The following is a 20,148-nucleotide window of genomic DNA, read 5'->3' as shown; positions in this document are numbered from 1 at the left end:
ACATCGATAATCAGAAACATCAGAGACCGTGCATTACATATAAGACGTTAAAAAAAGGAAAAAAATAAAGTAGTCGGTAGTTTTTTCTCCCGTAGACTTGATTATGCCGTTTGTATTACGTCTTGTTGACGTCGAAAAACCAATTACATTTAATCGACCACTTATAACTTTTTCTGTCGCGTTCCAACGACCATTTGTATTTGCCAATTAAAAAGAAAGAACAACGGGGTCGAGTACGAAATCGAATCGACAGGGTGTAACGTACTCTCGGAGCTCTCCAGATCCGTCTGCTCCAAGTTCGTTGCTTTGATCAGTTCGTCGATCAGGGAATCCGGGTTTGGCCTGGTCACTTCGACCCTGCACAGGATGGGATTTCCCGCGCCGTCTTCCGCCTTTTTCCTACGCTCCAACGCCGCCTTTGCTCGATCCAAAGATCCCGTTTCGCTGAGACCGGAACCACCGGAGGGATTTCTAGGGAACAGACGAATCGACGATTACGACACACCATTTTGTTCTCATCCTCCTCGATATTACAATTTCTGCTGTTTCGAGCACTGGCACGGAATGATACGCCTCTCTTCGTTCCGTTTCCTCTTGGATTTTCCAAGAAGTAGATCGCCGCAAAGGACACAGTCGTTGGACGAACGATGAACAAAAAAGAAGAGGAAAAAAAAGGAGAAGAAAAAAGAAAGAAAATACGGAACATCCGGTCATGAAAGGTATTGAGACAAACCTGATAAATATTTATTATTGCTCCTAAAAAAAAAAAAGAAAAAAGAAAAACACGGTCCTTGGGTCCTTTAGAATTTTACGACGATGTGGACTTTCACAAAACGGCGATTCCGTGCCAGCGCTCATTTTCCTCGTGGGATAATTGGACGCGAATGATGTCCACGACCACACCTCATGCAAAAACATCGTCACGTTCGATACAAAGATCAAGGAACACACGACAGCTGTTGTTGCTACGACGCTAACGAAACAAAAGCAAAGGTTAAAGGCGAGTGGCCGGTTTTTGAGCGCGTCTCGTAACGATCGAATACGATAGACGTTTTGGAACGAGGCTGATAGACGAGAGCAAGCGAAACAGGAAGGTGTGTATCAAGCGGCGAGATTGCTAATTTTTATGATCGAATATGTGCCAAGGTGAATATGCTGGGTTCGCATGCAACAAGCCGACCGTCGTCAGATGGACGTCGCGCGTTACGAGTCGAACCGGCGAGTTAAGCCAGCCCTATCCAAATTCGCGGTAAAGTGACTCGCAAAAGCGACCAAAAAAAGTTGACAAATTTCCTGCACGGTATAAACCTTTATAGACGTCGCATGTTAAATATTTTAAATGTCAGAGATTTGTTACAAGGTGAAATCTGGTTATGGACAGGTCTGAGTTACGCAAGTGCTCGACTCTTTGCGCTTGCACTTTTTCCTCGGCAAAACTTCGAAATATCGTAATTGCAGCGAAAGAGGACGAACGCCGATAGTTTCACGTGATATGTACAACTCGAGCGGTTCTTTCCATCGCAGGGGAAAAAAACAGCCGATCGATCAGCATTAATAGACAACTTCATCTTAGTCTAATGAAATTACGCTTTTATATCGTTTACGGGTGATAAAAGATATGCGTGCAAAAAAGTGATCGCAAGAATCAGTATTAAGCATCGTATCGATGAAAACGTTTCTCGATCGAAGCACAACAGATAGAGAGAACGTGTTCAGAACTTGCCAAAGCTCGTTCGCTTTTTAAGTGGGATTCGAATTTAAAAAATATTCTCTAATAGTTTTTCTAGTAGTTCTAGAAGTTTCGCAGACGGACATGTGGAGACGTTAACGTAATACGTTTGCATATGTTTTTACGCAGTCATTCAACGCCGCTCGTGAAAACGTGAGAAGTTCAGCCAGAGTGTCAGACTTAGTAATTTCTTTTTTTCTAACGATTAAATTAAATTCATTAAATATCGTACAAATCAAGTTTACGTAATTGTTTTTCTCGTATTTACCCGTGATCTCGCTGAATCATGACTTTACGCAGACGTACGTGACACTCGTATGTCATTTTGTACGTTTAAGCCGCTCCTTTATGGAACAGCGGCTAAAACATCGTAATTTCGATACTCGAAACACGCTACGACTTTCGCAACAGCGTCGTGGAACGAAGGACGGGCACGGCAGTTCTGATTCCGATTCAGGCGTCCACGTCGTCTGTATCCACGTGTCCGTGAGTCGCGTCGAAAGTGCAAAGCGAGAAAGAGAGAGAGAGAGAGAGAAATACAGAGATCAGACAAAATGAGAAAAGAAAAGAAAAACGAAGAGAATTAAGACGAAAGCATGGACTGACGGTGGGGTTATGCTGTTTCGGTGCTGGGAGCTCGGTGGAGCGACTTCCGGTACCCCTAAGGAGGACTCTTCGGAGTCCGCTGGGCTGGTGGCGACCGTAGCCAGCTTGCCCCCCGCCCCGTCCAGCAACTTCCGGTGACTTCCGCCAATACCCCTGCAAGGATTCACAAAGCCATCCAAACTGCAAGGAAAGCTACACCCTCCTCTCATCCTTCCTTCAAGTTCCCCTATTTTCTTTCGTTTCCCCTTTTTCCCCTATACCCGTTCACCTCCTCGGTGTCTCTTCGATGTACATCGCGCGCGCTTCCACAGTCGCAGAGTTGCCTTCTCGTCGAAAATTCTTCGTCGTCTAATCGATTACGTTGGTTTCGTCGTAGCTATCGTTAGAAGCAAGTCGAGAGTAGCAACGCGTCGACCGTGGAAACGTTCGACGAAATACATCTTCGGCACAGCTTGTCGAAACTGCTCGATCGCTCGAGATCATCTTGTCTGCTTTATCAACGGATCGTTCGTGACGTTTTTCCACGACGGTCGATCTATCGTCTATCACGCGACTGTATCCCATACATCGGATACGTAAGTTGTTAGCCGTCTTTCGGCCGACTGATATTCTTCCTTCTCTGGAATTAGTAAACACCGAAAAGCAGAAATTTCGGTCCAAATGTTTTCACCGAAACAGTCCCCTCGAGCGTGTTTAACGAAACGCTGTTCCGATTATCCTCCTTCTAGTACGTACGTCGTGCTCGAGTACGGTCGCGCCTTCTGTAAACTTTTACGCGCGAGAGATCAGAGAGAACGTCTTACGATTATACGATACGAAAATCGCGGTTAACGAACAGGCACAGCGTACGCCGCTCGTTAGAATTTTGGCATCCGTAGAGGGAAACTCGGGCGATCGAGGAAGCAAAGCGAAAGCTGATGTCGCAGCGAGTGTATCAAACGTGTTTGTCCGATGCCCTGTCGATAGAATGTCGAAAATCGTATGGATCGGAATGTCCGTGACGTTGAGTGTCGTTAATTTCGAGCATCGTTCCGAGGAAACGTAACGATACAATGGGAAAGATATGCCGAGAAAAAAGAACCTAACGCGTACGTGCTAAAAATACGCGACCAGAGTTTACGTAAAGATGTAATTGCGATAAATTATAAAAAGAACAAAAAATTGATGCGCGTGCTCGTAACCGAACAAATTAAAAAAGACGCAGGGAGAAAAGAACCGCCAGTCCTTGTTCCGCAAGCCGAGATACCACGACGTACGATTCGGATTTTGTCGAGCCGCGTGGATTCTTCGAATCGAGATTGTCCTTTTAAACGAACGATATCCAATACCAGACATGGTCGATTTAAAGGAACGTACACTCGTGTATCCAGAAATCGAGTCCACGCGCTCGACTACCGCAGGTTGCTCGCGCGAAACCTATCAAACTACGCTACGCCAGTTAAACGCAGAACAACGAGCAGAGGGAGTGATAAAACAGAGTGAACGCACAAAATCATCGAACGGAAGGACAGGGGAATTTAATTAAAAACAATTATAACAGAGAAAGTCGCTGATGAATGAAACCTACCTGAGGGTCTGAGCGGTCGTCGCGGAACGTAGCGAGGCTCTGGGGTTATCGGGCCTATGAAGGGGATCGGGAGAGGATACGGCTCTGGCCTGGTCAACTAGCCGCAAAACCGGGCTGATCTTGCCTTTCTCGATGCAGTCGCAGGTTTTCGAGATACTTCTCCAACCTGGCTGACCGATTCTCGGTTTTGCGGTCGGCACGATCACGCTGTTCCATTGTTCGTTCCGATCGTTCGCCGCCGAATTCGTCGCGTTACGTTCGTTTCGCGCATCGAAGCTATTCCTCTCGACGTTTTTTCGCAAGTGTCGCGGAACGTCCTGTGGTCCGGGCACTTTGAACACGCCAGCGTCGTTACCGGCGTTCTCGTTAACGCGACTGTTGTCGCTCGAAACGACGCCGTTCTTCGATCGATTCGTTTCGCTTTGGTCGTTCGATAGAGGAACGGCTGCTATACTCGATCTTAGAGGATTCCGCGCGATCGATTTCCCCTCGCGCGACGAAAGAGGGCTGGACATAGACCAGAACCTATTTCGTGGGTCCAGCAGCGTCGAGGAAGACGAGGATGGGGATTCGGAGTCGAGAGAGGTCTCGGGTCTGGCAGGCTGCTGGCTCGAGGTCTTTTGGGAGACATTGGGGATACGTGGAGCCCATACCGGCCAGGAGGGTGACCTATAAAGATCACAACACAAATATTCAAGCATGCAAAAATAATAATAAACTCATATACAGTACGAAGTAGAGACGAAAATGGGAAGATGTGGGAGACGTAAAAAAAAAAAATAAAAATAAAAAAATATATATATATATACCTGGGAAGAGAGAAAATCCAGAGTCTCAAGAAAGTAACAAAAAAAAAAAAAAAAAAAAAAAAAAAAAAAAAAAAAAAAAAAAAAAACACAAAACAAAACAAAGCAACAAAAAAAAGAAATAGATCTAATGTTTCCCTCGTAAATCGTTATCGATGCCTTCTTGTTAACAACCGTTCAACGAACACGTGCTAGGATGATAAGAGTCCGAGTAGTAAGTTCGGTAGAGTAGAGAGAATTCGATGGCGTACGTGTTGATGTTCCTTTTGTTAAGAGGCAAGCATCGAAACTTCTCCGAAGAGAAATTTCTAGAAAGTTACCGATAATGAAATTTGAAAAGGTTCTGTCGAAAGACTCGATTAAAATATAGACGTAAGCGTAGAGTTCGAAAGCAAAATCGCAAGCGCGACTGCATGGTATTTAGTGGCGCACGATCGAAGAAATTGTTAGTGAATGTTACAGGGTGATATTCCTGGTTGCGTTCTTATTCGAGACAGATATGCCGCGACACGTACAAACAACTGTATTTCTGTCACGAGATTCCTCTTACTCGATCCCATACAAAATACCATGCGCACTTATCGTCCAAGTAAAACCAAAAAGACACAATTAGAAACACGCTGATCGCGACAATGTTTATCGAACGTCGGGGCAAAACGGTTTTCAAAGTAACGAGAAAAAAAAAAAAAAGAAAGAAAGAAACGATTCGTTTGAAAGAGGTCGACGGAGCGAAGACACGTTCGAAGATGGTATGACAAGTATCGAGCGATTACCGAGACGAGCAAAAAGCATTCGACGAGTACTTGTTATAGAAAGATTCGAGAAGAGAACTCTGGACATCGATCGGGGCTTAATTTCTCTTTCTTCGCTTGAAATTTCCGAATTTAATTTCAATCTCCGTCTCGTTTACCCTAAACAAGAGCATTCTATCGTTTGCGTATTCGTCTGTCTCGTTCGTCGTCCTGGGGCGACCGCGTGGCCTTACCTAATGTGGCCACTGTCACCACCACTACTGCTCTGCCTACTGTGTTGACTGTGTGAATTTAAAGATCCATAGCCCGAGCCTTTGCTCAGCTGGCTGGTGTTGCTGCTATTGCGAGAATGGCCCGACTCTGTGTGCGCTTCGGTTAGAGTCTCCACTGGAAGAACCGACGGTACGATCTCGCTTAGCGTCATTGGATCGTAGGACTCCGCTCCACTGAGAAGCTCTGAAACATCAACGCTGTGTTAACCATTCGTCAACCGTAAAAACCGCACCCATTACCATTCTCGTTCCTCTCATGTTCTGTCACCGAGTTTCGATTCTCTGTCGTTTGTCTGCGAATCGTCGTTTATCGTTTACTTTACTCGCGTCCGATTTGGCGATAGAACATGAAAAGATGGCGAAACAAGATCCGTTCGTTACCCGAGGAAAAGAGGGCAGGCCTCTTTTTGGGAAGACTACCAAAACCGCTGCTAGCACTAGCTATACTTCCAGCTAACGAACCAGTGGATACGTAATCTTCTCGATTGGTACACCTCTCGGATGCAGTTTCGTCCGTCGTCACACCGGAAACACCTGGTACGCCAGGTACTGCGAGCTGCGTTTGCTTCAACGACGGAGACGGCCTACAAAATGCGATTCAGCTTTCGTCATTCCGTCTAACCACAGGTACGATCGTCAAGTTTAATCGCTGGATTACAAAACGACGATGAAACACGTCGGTTACAGCTTACACTTTAAACAGAATATCTCCCGACAGCATGTTCATCTTGATGGCAACGCGTAACATGGAATTGTCCTGTCTGTGTCTCGAGTCGTAGCCTTCCAGAAGATACCTTGTTCTGCAGAGTCCAGCTCCTGCGAATTCGGCGAGGTTCAGGTCGGTGAAGCCAAGCTTCTGGAAGGACCTGCCTCCCTTCAATTCCTGCGAAAAATAATCTATCGTTAGAACAGGTAGAAAAGAGAAACGCCCATCCAGGGGCAAATTTAAACGAGTCACCTTTCTCACGGATATCCTTAAAATACAGGGATCGAGAACACCGGTGGACGCATTGGCACTCATCTTGCATAGAAACTCGAATTTAGCGTCCCATCTGACGGTATGCTCCTGTACTTCCTCCCTGAAACGAAAAAGAAAAACACGTGAATATACGTGCAGGGAAATAGGACGGACGTGAAACTTAATTGCATTTTCATTTGCCACGCGATTAACAGTGACATTGAAACGCGAACGAATTTGGGTGACCAGTTTGCGAGTGGTCGCTGGTGGAACAAAGGGATTAAACGAAAGTCACGGTCAACGATGATTCACAGTCTCGCGCAGAACACCGCTGATCTGGCAACTTCTCACCGGCATCTACCAACCAGAGTCGTTCAAATGAATATTCAGACCACTTTGCTTCCGGTAAGGGAACATCCGCTCGGCGGTCGCGTCATCGTCACGTATCGAATCGTACAAAGGGCTGAATTATGTGCCGTCATTGTTTATGTCTCGCGCGACGAATTCCATATAAGTCGCGATGTAAGTACGCGTAGAATCAAAGCTAGAAAATGGCTTGTACGTGTTTGGCGAGTTAGCGTGTGATAAACCAGCCCTCCTATTCTGTTTTCAATCCAGGACGGAGAATTCTGTCGTCGTTGCAATCGAGCTAGATAGATAAAGATATACCGCGTGCGCGTTGTTACGTTTCACGATCAATCGCATTGCCTATGCAGAATACAGAGAAAGAAGAAGAAAGTTGCTCGGCCTGCTACCAAATGCAAATTCTCGGATGATAACGATTTTACGACACGCTGTTCCAACGGCAAATAAATGCAACGGGATTTTCGTGGATCTTCCGATTTGCTTCGCTCTCCTTTCGAGCACCCTCCGGCTCGTAAACGCCATCCACGCCACACGCACCCTCCTCGCTCGTCGAGAGCCACCGCCGCTCTATCGACCTTGCACGGGGAGCAGAAAAACCTCCGAGCAACAAAACGCTGTCGAGGAGAACGCAACGACAAAGGCACTCGTGCGCTTCGGAGAAACGCGATCTCCGAGATGCGCGGTCGTCATCCTGTTGAACGATGGAAATATCGAATCGTACTTGAAGCTTCCCCAGAATCGACCAACAGATGACCAATATCGTTGCCTGTAAACGCATCGGTCGACCGTGCGTACGTTTGTTGCGTCGTCGTTAACGAGATCGCGCGGCTTAGCGGGTTTAGTCCACCTTAGTCCACTGTTATCTGGATGCGCGTATCGGACGCTGGGAAATGTCAGCCTGTTATTGCTGTCTGCGATAAGATTGCCGTTCGAGTGGGATCGACATTTTTAATTGCTACGAATTCGAATGCGAGATTTTATCAAACTAATCGCGATGAATATTTTACTCTTTCGCGACAAGTAGCAGCCACTGCAGACTCGGAGAATAAATAGTACTTGGCAAAGGAAGCGGAAGATCGATGCTCGAGTAAAAATGTCTTAGCTTCGTCACGCTTAATTTCTTTTTTAAACGAACTTCCGTTGACCGGAAGGAGGGCGCCGACGACGAGATGAACCGAGCGCGCGCCACGTGTAATTTTCGAAAGTTTCGAAGAAACGTGCATCCTGTGGCGATTAAATGTCGGATAGTGGGTTACAGGGGCAGGACGCGAACAATGACGCGGCCTGCTGATAACCGATAACGAATCAAGCGCGTGGTCGTTTTCTTTGTTATTCTCGCAACGGTCTGATCACGCAACGTGTCCGATTCGTCGACTCGGCGCACGACCAAAATCTTCAAACTCGATCGACGAAATACGAGAGACCGGAGCTAATTATCGAAGAGACGTTTTCAAAATAAACGAACCGTAATCGCCCGCTAGCGTATAATTTCACGGTCACAATGCGCAAGGTTAATTACGTTTAACGATCGTACGGAGCATATGAATTGCAGATAAGCCGACGAGTAGTCGTCAGAGAAACTGGGCCAGCGAATCGCCGAGGAAATTCGAGTCCTCGGTTTTCACAAAGGTGTCGCGATTCGGTCGCACTCTACCACGTGGAACGCGGAATTTACCTTCCGCCCCCGCGCAACGTCGCTTTCATCTTTAGCTCGATCAAAGGAGCCACTATTTCCAGAACGTATGCCGACCAGCGGAAAAAAAGGATTTGCCACGAACTACGAACGTGACGAGGCATCCAGTCGAGGAATTACGGTCACGTAGGCTACCGGCAAAAGCATTCACGAGCCCCTGAATATCGATATAACAAGACCGACCTCCTCTCACCTTTCTCGATGACGAGAACGAGAAAGAAGAAGCTTCGTAACCCTGGCCGAGCCACGCTCCGTATCGCGATACCAGTCGACCCTAATTCCGTCGTGCTTTTCATCTGCCTCTGGTGCACGGCCTGCCGTTAAACTTTCGCGATACCGCAGCCGTCGAGTTAAACGCGGATCGTATCTCGCGACGAGCGTAATTTCACGCGCGAAAATCGACGTCATCTAGGAATAAATTTCGCGTAAATTTAGCATTTATCCGCTGGATGATCCAACTGCGCTCTGTGATCCAACGAACGACGAATAGTCGTTGCGATTACGCTGTCGTAAAACAGCTGTTCGGCCCTAAAACCTAGCTTTTCCTCTTGCCGCAGATCAAAGGAACGCGAAGCAGAATTGACTTTTCCTCTCGGATTCTGGCGAAAAGTGCCTTAGCGATGCTTTTGATGAAAGAACGTACTTCGCGGTTTCTTCGGGCCACAGCTACGTCCTAACAGAAGCTCGAGTAGCTGTCTGATACGACGTACAGAATCCTCTCTAACGAATGCTTTTCGTTTCTCTCGATAAATTTAAGAATCGAAGGATAACCGGAAAGTCCGTTGAATTTAGCGAGACTGGGCACTTTGCCTTGTTAGGAATCCGATAAACCGACGATCGTTCTTTCTCGCTATCGTGTCGATTATCCGGCCAACGAATTTCATTATCCGAACGTAACGCGAGGATATCGTGGCAGCTGGTGAAAGCACGGCAGAGGCGTTTAACGAAACCACGGTCGACGCTTTGGCAGCGCCGAGTTACGCGATTCGCACGGGTCCGCGAACAACAAACTGTTGTCCGTCGGGCGGGAAGCACGAGCCAATTACCGTGGAAACCGGGTCGATCTATCCTCTGACGTGTCCAAAAATTTAGATAGCTACAACCCTGAGAACCGACGAATTTTCAGTTTCAACGCGAACACGAAATTCGCCACCGTCGATCGACGTTCCATCGACGAGAATCGACAAACGTGGACCGAATAGGGTCGTAAACTTTTCCCCCTCGTTAGAGTTCGGTTAACGAGAAAGCTGTGACTTTTGCCGTTCCTGCTTCGCGGATGGATGTCGAATTTCCGATCGAACGTTCGCTCGACACCTTGTCGTTGGTCTTTGGTTATTTAATTAAGGGCGCGTTCCTTGGCAACGACTTCGCAAACAGAAAGTAAGCGGCACGCGGTTACAAAAGTTATCGATTCCTTGATAAAAGACACGTGTGTCCAGGGAATCGACGCAATCCGGAAACACGATTTAACATGGTCGCTCGCGTGCCGAACGATAGTCCATCCAACGTACGTCGTGCTCGTAAAACGATATTGCACAGCAGCTTGGGGAGCGAGAAGCCTTGTAATCGATTCTCCGATTCAGGGACGAAACTTTGTACGCGAAAAAAAAAAAAACGCGTAAACGGCGCGAAACGATTTCCCAAGCGGATCTGTATTTTCCTTTTGCTACGTATTTCGTCCGACTCGAGCAATCCGGTTTTGCACGATTTAACGTTCGTCTGGTAAAATTCAAGTACCTGGCGGTCGCGATCGTTCGTCCAAGACGATCGTTCGGGAGTCGACGTCTATGGCGTAGTTTCGATCGTATAGCCACAATTTCCAGTTCGACAGACGAAGATAAGAGCCACGGAATGAATTTAACCCGCAGACCGAGTACATCGAAGGCGACGATTAAATTCAACCACCGTGCGCTCGGTAATTTGATCGTTGATCCTCCTACTCTAGCTACGACGATTCTACCACGGTTGATATTAGCGTGGGATGTCAACAGGTCTTCGTGGCCGTGCTCCTCGACGAATCTCCGCGCTCCTTTACCCGCATCTCCGCTTTCCACTTTGCTTTTGTCTCTCTACATACGATACGGATAAAGAATAACGTACCGTCTTGAATATTTCATGAATTCGCTCCGTGGTTTCGTCTCCTACGCCAAGTGCAAATTGCTCCCAACGATATCGAACCCGTAACTATAGAACTATCTATTATTCGCTGGAACGTACTCGGTCGTCCTGCAGTTTGCCTTTAATCCGATCCAATAAGAGAGACCGTGCCATCTCTTCGATCTGATATACGCGACAAAGCGGCTCTGTCCGTGTCCCGTCGTCTTCTACCAGCAAGCGGAATTCATTTTTCGAATAATTGCTTTAATCCGGCGATACGGAACGCGTCAGATCGATAGCGGGGGACGGAGAAGGAAGAGGCGGAGGCAGAAGAGGGGAAGACGGGAAGAAAGCAAGTGGCTGGATCAGCGGCGAAAGATAGCCAAGCACTGCAACGACGATGGCTCTACGGACAATTGGACCGAGTCGTTGCTCCAAATATGCCATCGGTCGACGCTCGTGGCGCGCCGCGACGCCGAAAAAATGTCACGTTGCTCGTCCAACCAGCGGAGTCGTCGGTGCCTCGAAAGAAAAACAAGCGAGCGAAAGCTTCCTCTTCCACGCTTTTTAAACTTCCGTCTTCCGATGAGATTTGGAAAATCGAAATGAACGATAAAATTGGAATTCCAGAATCAGATTCGAGAATCTTTACAGACACGAAGATGTTTAAATTCGACACAGAGATTCGATTACACGTCGAATTCGTATACGTTAGGAGCGAAAATTCAAAGTACACGGCGAAATAAAAATGGATGGAATAGAGGTTTTCCCGGTAATCGCAAAGTCTTCGAGTAGCCTGAACAGGAAAAAAGCCATCACCCCGTGTTCCCTTGATTTTGCGCTTTTCCAGTGGATCCAAGTATTCCGTGAAATGAATTCGCGTACACCAGACAATGCGTACGACGTCCTTGTCGGGATTAAGCGCTGTCCATAGAGACCTATTAAGCTGATTATGGTCGCCGCTTTGTAGTAACCTTTAAGCGGTCAGATTCGTAAGCGGGAACACCGAGCGTACCGGTGGACCCCTTAAAGTTAACGACCGAATCGAACTAACGCCAACGGAACGTTCGATTAATTTCTTAAACAGGAAGCGACAAAGACCGCCGTTGCCACCGCTGCAATTAGAAGTTTAATAGGTCGAGCCTCGACTGCGAACCATCCATACGTTTCGATCTAGCTTGACGACGGCGATGCACGAGGAAACGAGGCCGTTTCCAATTTACCCGCTGCTTCGCTGTCCACGTTCTGTCGAGTGAAACGCGTTCCTCCAACGACGACGAAGGATGCGTTCGAAAGAAAGAAATGCAATTTTCCCTCGGATACGAAAGACACGAAATCCGAGCACGTGGAACGGAAAAATCGCAGCAACGAAATTTCTTCTTTCGTGCATGCGTGGAACGCACCGTGATTTCGTGGGACTGATCGCCGAACGATCGATACAAGGATCACGGCTATAACTTTCACCGACGTCACCGGGTATAATTCACGGATCACGAACGAGCTCGACCGTTGCATTAGCCGTGGGCAAGGCTGCTCCAAGGCTGTCCGGATTGTGTGTCATTCGCAGTTTCGCAATCGAGTTCGGATGAAAATGCAAGCCCATGTTCTCGCGTGTACTTAGCTATTCGCGACCGAACGGTCGGCTCTCGTAGCACTTTCACGCACAGGTGATCGCTCGGTCGTGTCCCGTAATCGGCGATACGGTTGCCAAGGTAGTGGCAAACGGTCGAATAGCGTAACGCAGTTCGATTCGATTTTATTCGCGGCTATCGATGCCTTCTTTAAACGACTCTGTGACTTTGCGTAGGCTGCTGGACGCCTGGGGTTTTTTAGACGATAAAAGCTGTCCGAGTAACTTTGATAAATACGAATGACGAACGGTATACGCGTGAGATAACGTTCGCACAATGTGAAATTTACTTGCACGCGGTGAGAATACGCGCGTAAAAACAACGAGATAGTCTTTCGCGAGTTATCGGAGACTCGACGAGGATAAAAATTAAAAAATAGATAACATTGCCGCAGTAGCGTTCTAAATAGCTCAATACTCGATACATTGGACGCGCTTCGCGATCTTCCACGTACGATGCGCATACAGATGCGTGTACATAGACGCGCGTACATGGTATACGGAAAATACGATCGGATGACTTCATAAATGAGACTGACTCGAAAAGAATATCCTGTGATTAAGATTGGCCGCGGAGGCGGGTTTTTTCGATGGATGCCAGTCAATCGACTGTTTATTCAGGCCGAAGGCGGATCACGGTTATTTTCGCTTTGATCGATGCATTCGCGTTTAACCGTCCGGCGTAATCGGCGAAACAACGAATCGATTGATATTGCGACGGAGGGACAACGAAATCTCGCGACTATTTCTGATTCACCTTGCACGCGAGCCTTCGCCGTCACGCGTCACACGCTACACAATCGCGCGATATTTCACGGGCGGACACAATTTCCCCATTGAATCGGGAACCGCGCCTTCTCCTCAAATATTCCGTCTTATCGACCCCTCGATCCGTTCTAATAAATTAACGTCCAACGTCTAACCGGCGATAAATCTCCATCTCCTGCGACCAATGTCAAACGGTCTAAGCTAAAAATAATTCTTCCGCGACATTTATTTGAAATTGTTCGATCCTGCGAATTTCAAATCAGCTACCCTGATAAACGTTTCGCAATTTTTTTCTGAAAGTGCGGAACGGTGAAACAAAAAAAGAAATGGGCGTAGGCATAACGAACGACTCCGTCTCTTTGCAAGAGAGACGAAGGGAGGTCAACGTATTCGATGAACGTTTCCTTTTTAACTACTCCGAGTTTCTGTTAGCGACGTTCTTACGATCTTTCACGTGGATCGATCCGGTTAACAAGGAACCGCGTTGAATCATTACGAGGATCCTCGTATTCGATCAGCGATCCATCGGATATGGTTAACACGCGCGGATTACGTAACCTGGAAGCAGTAAATTCCGAGCAACGTTTGCTCGTTGAACGCCACGGCCCGTTAACTAACGACACGGACAGTTTGTCACAGCGCGTCTGACGAATACACGCGCAAACCCGCTGCCAAGCTTATCGTGGTCGTATAGTAGAAGACTACCGTGAAGAATCTCGAGCAAAGTTGGGCTAAAGAACATTTGGCGAGGGCTGCTGGTGAAATTTTCCAGCGCCCACAAGGATTAATTCCACCGGAGGGAAGTTCAAGCGACGCTCGCAGCCGATAACTCGCTAATGTACGATAATTACCGCTTACCCGGACTTGCGTCCGTTTGCTTGGCAGCTTTTTCTCCGAGGTAGCTTCATCGTCCTGCTCGACTTTAGTTTTTAGTCACGGAAATGCAATCAGTGCGGTCGTTTCCAAACGAACTTATTTGCAACCTCGTTCCGGCCAATTTCTAAATTCGATTACAATTTACGCTCGCAATTGTGACTGGAATGGTTCTTCGGATAAACGTACCGCAGAATATATAAAAGTACCGCAACGACGACTCGATTCCAAACGTCGATCGACGAACGTGCCACGACGAGGACCGTTTCTCTAACTGGAGAATGCAAGTAACTGTAAACGAACGGCTGCCAGCTATCGGAATTTTGGTTCTGGCAGATTCGCAATTTCGTTACGTTCGAGTCGAAAAGACGCTTCATTACCGCTCAGGAAATTAATAAATCTCCATTACGATCACGGCCAAGGCCTGGCACGGATGTTTTCAAAGAGCCAAGCGAAAAGCAGCGTCTCGTTCCAGCACGTGAAATTTCGAATTAAAGCATGTTCGCTCTTAGAGACAAAAGGACGCTCGTTTTTCGCCGTCCTCGCGTTTAATCCGTTCCGATCAGCACCAAAGCAGTGGTAAACTAAGCGGATTTGATTAATCTCCGGAACGAGACGCTTATCCACGCATTCGCCTCGTTATAACGTCTTCCTCGTAAAGGAACCTTTGAATTGTAAATTGCTCGTATCAACTACAAAACACGGGAAATAATAAAACAAAATCGATAACATCGCAAGCTCACTGTACGCAAACGATAAGATCGCTAGACCAAAGTTCGAAAAATAAAAACCAACGACCGGATGTTAATTTTTCGTCTGCCCATAGGTGCAAAAATATCCATCGCCGACGAATCGTCGAGGCTAACTAGCAGCCACGACGATTCGTTATCTTTGGAATTAGAAACGAAACTGGCGACGAACGACGAATCTCTAAACGATCAAACTTACTTCGCCCCATGGCCAATATCTGAGAACTGGAAACAAAGGCGCGCGATTTTCTCGATCTGAATCGCAGGTGTCGAAACGTCGGAAGTGTTCGACGCTTCGACGCTCGATGAAATTCGGAATCGATCGATGCGACGAGAAGTTGATGGTGAATGAACGTTATCGTGTGATTTCGCGTAATCGACGCTCGACAGGGAGAGAAGAAAACGCGCGACCAAGCTGCTGGGTTTGCTGGCCAGAAGGATACGCGCGCGTCGTACAATTTCGAATCGAATTGGAAACACTGAGAAAGCAAATGGCACGGGCGAGGCGTAAGTGGCGCACGATTCCGGGCTGACCAGTTCCCTTGACCAGAAGAACACGATCTCGCTCGATATCCTGGGACGAGCTTAAGCTGCTGTTGGTAATGGGATCGCGCGTTGATAATGATTCACTGTTTGCAATCGGTTTCACACGCTGCAAAAGGAACTGGACGAACAAGAATAGAAATACCGCGGCGGCGAGAAGATGTAACCATCTAAAAGCGCAGCTAAAGAGAAACTCGAACAAGTTGTTGGACATGGCAGCGGCAACTTCGCATCTCGAACGTCATCGTACGTAGGAATTATCTTAATGGAATTATATTATCGGACTGCGGATCTTCCTGCAAATTTATATCTTTGTCGACACAGCCGTGAAACGCAAATAAACAGGGATTCGTGTTATCTATTAAGAATGAAACCGAGTATTCTTTGCACTTTTATCTACCTATTACCTATACGTTCTGTGCAAACTTCGTACAAACGCGTAAGAAATCTATCAGAGACGGGGAACACCTTCGAGACAGAAAGATAAGTCTCTCCTAGATGATCCGCTCCGAATTCTTGATCGCTTTATCCACCGCTCTGTCGAAGAGTCAATGATCGACGCGCGTTCGTTCGCGTAAAGATGAAAAGAAACTTTAACTTCGGAGTAACTGTAAGCCGATGGAAACGTAATAGCCAAGACTAGGACTCGGTGAATACGCGAGCAAGTGGTATCGAATGGTAGATAGTCGGACGGAAAGCGAAAAGAGGCGAAACGCGTCGCATGCTACTTTCGTCTATATTGGCGAGAAGGGCCGTAACAAAGGAAAGTCGGTGACTGCCGGGGATCGAGAATCACGATTGAGATCGACACGAGCCGGAAGAATTCGAGTCGGCTCGTCAAGACGGACGATTATCGAGTTGACTTCAATCGAAACGCAGGCGTCTAAATTGTCGAAGGGAAACGTCGTCGTGGGAGACCGTTATACGTTAGATCGGAGGCGGGTTCGTGTAGGAAAAGGTACACGGCTTTCAAGCACCGCTTCCGCTGCTAGGAACACGTGTACGCACTAATAATAAGACGCGCTAACTATAAGCTGACAATTAACCGAGACCTTCCGTCCGAGACCGAGATCGCGGTCACAAGCAGGATCCCGAGGTTTCAAGAACCGTTTGCTTTCCAGTATCGGCTTTCAACGCAGAAAATTCATTGAAATTAATGCAGCAGTTTGTAACAGGTTGAATAACCACACCAGTCTGCTGAGAGGACAGCTTTTCTTTAAATAGAAAGAACGCAAACTTCGCGTTCATCGGAATTACTTGGAATACGTCGATGTATAGACGATAAATAAAAAATTACAAACGACGAGAGATATGGACATTTTTGGAAGCAATGCGCGCAGGTGGTAGAAGAATCGATCGATCGATCGGTGTATATTAATTCGTCAAAAACAATTATCTTTTTGGTACGTTTAGTTGCGTATAAAAGTCGCTTTCAAGTTCATATTTTGTAACGCGTGATTTAACGTTATACGTTACGAATCTCTGGTTTAACAGCGTGCTTCTATCGTCAAGCACAAGAATCGACAAGTTGCGGGCAATTAAATGAAAAAACTTGCACATTTCGAGACAGGATACCTACATCTCGACGCTGGAATACAATTGTAATGGCGTAAAGTCAACGCGATATCGCGTACGCATAAACGGTAAGCTTGAAAAGGTTAAACGGTATAAATTAATAGCGTTCCTCCTTCGACGCTGTACCACGCACGCGTTAGTCGTTACGACGTTCGGATCGTTTTCTATCGGTAAATTTTCGCGATTCGCGTTCGAACCACACCAAACTCGATCGAGATCGTCCTGCTTGGTTGGCTGTATAGGATTTAATTGCGCGATAGTTTACGAGGTTCGAAATAAAGACGATAACAGCGTGGTAAGTACAATGTGTTTTCTTATCGCGTTATCGGCGGTTATCGCGAACAACCACCAGCCACGCTAATTATCAGTAACAACGGTCACATGCCGCATTGTTCGACACATAGGCGGCCGATGTGCTCGCTGGCAAACGAACGATAATTACCATCGGTTAAGGTACACCCGCTGTCGCGCGACGTCTGCGCGTTATTAACGTAACGCAACAATTGAACGTGTGAGACATTGTTGTTACCCAGGTTCGCACGATCAATACGAATCGACGACTCTTTCTCACGACACTTACTGTTCGCGACAACAGCGATGGACAAATCTTCGCGTGTTCTCTGTCTTTGCGACACGCGTAACAGATTAAATTTATCGATAAAGACGATGAAAAGATAAATTGGCAACAGCCAGGCCAAAAATTCTACGTCCGTCTCTCGTTTGTTCTCGTTGAATCTACTCTCCTTCGTCGTTAAGGCGCTTAAAAACATTCCTGGAACGCAATCTGTCTCGCTGGAATTAAAGCGCGCGCTGTTGTAATTGCAAGTACTCGAACAACTCTTTAAATTCGTGGCTTCTACCGGTCTTTCAGTTCCAGATTGCAATTGCCCGTTGGTGGAGCAAATACGTATGGATTTGCGGTTAGCTCGCAGCGCGTACGCTTTCCATCGTCTTCGAGACTATCCTCGGAACTCCAACTTTGAACTTGCTGCTACGTTGATTCGAGGAACTACGTTATCCTGCCCTTCGGCTCGTTTGAAATAAAAGTTTGCCTAGCAATCGGTCAATTAAACCACTTCTGAAGCAGAAAGTCGAAGACATCCCTTCCGGTTCGCAGCAATTGCAACGCACGCGCGATTCCAAGCGCATCGTTTCGCCACGGCCAATGCTTCCGGGCGAAATTCTAGCTATTCGTTCGAACCGCTTACGTAACGTCGCTTATGAATACGTAACAATGCAAAGTGAAGGTACTCGGGAAGAGCAGAGTCGAGACAGATGGAAAGCCCGCTGTTGCGAATTCCTCGATCGATGCTAATCGGGGTATACCTTTATAGCGAGTTTCCTTTGCGTATCTACCGTTGCTTTCGCGGTACGGTGCTCGCCGGAAACGATACTTTTCGTATACGAGACGCGGCGAATGACACGGGAGCACGAGACATTTTGCAACGAGACAGAGGCGAAAATTGACGACGCGCGTATAAATTATCGTAGAGAGCGGTCCGTAACGCGAAAGCGATAGAAATGAACGGATGGCTTTGGGACGAATGCCAAAACGGTCGGTGACATTCTAATCAAGGCTAAAAAGATCGGCTGTTCGCACCTTTGGCCCGGTTTCGTCAACCGAAAATTCCCCGATCTGTTTTAGATTCAACGCGAGTGTTTGTACGCCAATCGCCAGTACGACACAGCAAGTTCTTTCGCGCGAACCTCAAGGAAACTTGCATCTAGCACGCGAATACGCGACACGAAAACGTTTCGCGCGTGTTGTGAAACCGCTGCGTGTGCAATTAACCAACCTAGCCCCTTGACTTGCTTCTTTTCTACCTCTAATTATCGTTCTCGTTGTTAAAATAGGAAGACTGTTATTTTCTCTTTCCTGGCTTAAATCGATATTCCACGTCCTTCTCTCTCATCTCGTTGCACGCCGTTGCAATACCGGTGTATTTTCTGCTTCTTCCTCTTATCTCAATTGTCCGCGATTCTTTACGAGTTCGGCCAGTTGCGTTTCGCAAACGAAAGAACGATAAAAATAGGGCACGGCGAATAATCCGACTTTGCGTAGCTTCCGATCGAGTTGTACATTCGTTGAACGAAAATTTGTCTGTTCGCCGAAGAATGCAGTTTGCTCCCGTTCCGTTCCCTGTAACCGGCGCGTGTCCACGCAAACGCTATTAAAATGGAAATTTCGTGGAACATCGAAGAGGTTCGCAGCTGTACGACGAACATATACGCATCGGACATGCCTCGATTTTACACGACGGTAACACAACAGACATAAAAACCGGTTAACCTTTAAACGTCTAGACTGGATATATTCAATTTTCACAAGCATCTGGTTCGCGAGTCAGATCGATAATTTGCCGTCGCGAAACTGTTTGTCTGTTTTCGTTGATTCCCAGACGCTACCACTCGCCAGACCGTTCAAATAATTCACGCGGTTATCGGCAAGTACCTTCGCACGTGCTTTATAATCGATCGCAACTTCTTAATAAATAAAGCAAACAACCGTCGAGACTCGCAGCCGAGATACGGTTTTCTTTCCACGAAAACGACGATTTCCGACAACGTGGCGATTCGTGGGCTACCTTTTTTAAACATTCACGTCGTCGAGAAAAGTAGCAGCGGATTTTAAGTTGCCAGAAGGCTACGTGTCTCGAGTCAGTGCCTTTGGACGCTCGTTCTTAGTGCAATTTCTCGACGAACATATCGACCGGAGGCTGGCTATAAAAATATCAGCGCTTATCTTCTCAAGAATCTGAACCTCGTTATTCCTGGAAGCTTTTAACGTTTAGATATTTTTAACGAAAGTTTTAAACTTCCTTGCCGATGCGTTTCGCGAATACCTGTGACACGAATTGCGATCGTGAAAACGACAGCGCAGCGCCAATACCGATTATCGAAGGTCACCACTTCTAAGAAAACTCTGCATCTGGTCTTTTTAGCTTTCCAAAGCACCGAAGCCATCGACAGCGTATAGACAAAAGACTGGGACGAAGGCAGACCATAGACAGCCGACAGGCGACGTTGGCTTCGGGGTTTTCGGTTGTAGGGTAACGCTGCTAGCGTGCGGATCTGGACCAGCTCAAATTATTCTTTCATACTTGTACTTTCACTTCTGTATTTAAAATATATTTTTCTACCTTATAATTTATCCACGCGTCTCT

General features: G+C 47.0%; 1 protein-coding gene and 1 long non-coding RNA gene across 6 annotated transcripts in view; one reads left to right on the top strand and one right to left on the bottom strand.

The window, feature by feature from the left end:
- Positions 1-20,148, bottom strand: part of LOC122565868 (protein FAM102B) — a 51,391-nt gene that overhangs the window by 4,382 nt on the left and 26,861 nt on the right. For 3 of the 5 annotated variants that reach the window (XM_043722317.1, XM_043722315.1, XM_043722314.1), the window contains 7 exons: positions 6,691-6,811; positions 6,425-6,615; positions 6,114-6,316; positions 5,694-5,916; positions 3,903-4,571; positions 2,336-2,488; positions 266-471 (listed from right to left, as the gene is read on the bottom strand). In XM_043722317.1, the coding sequence (XP_043578252.1) occupies positions 266-471; positions 2,336-2,488; positions 3,903-4,571; positions 5,694-5,916; positions 6,114-6,316; positions 6,425-6,615; positions 6,691-6,753 (1,708 nt within the window). In that variant the 5' untranslated portion in view covers positions 6,754-6,811. The remainder of the gene's footprint in view (positions 1-265; positions 472-2,335; positions 2,489-3,902; positions 4,572-5,693; positions 5,917-6,113; positions 6,317-6,424; positions 6,616-6,690; positions 6,812-20,148) is intronic. The other 2 variants (XM_043722316.1, XM_043722318.1) reach the window with 2 other exon arrangements.
- On the top strand, positions 6,503-19,979 carry LOC122565874. Its single transcript, XR_006316303.1, has 3 exons — positions 6,503-6,644; positions 6,719-7,095; positions 14,944-19,979. It is a non-coding gene; the product is annotated as an uncharacterized LOC122565874 (long non-coding RNA).

Source organism: Bombus pyrosoma, linkage group LG3, assembly GCF_014825855.1.
Source record: "Bombus pyrosoma isolate SC7728 linkage group LG3, ASM1482585v1, whole genome shotgun sequence".
NCBI lineage: Eukaryota > Metazoa > Arthropoda > Insecta > Hymenoptera > Apidae > Bombus > Bombus pyrosoma.
Note: the sequence above shows the minus strand (reverse complement) of the source record. Positions and strands in the feature narration are given on the sequence as shown.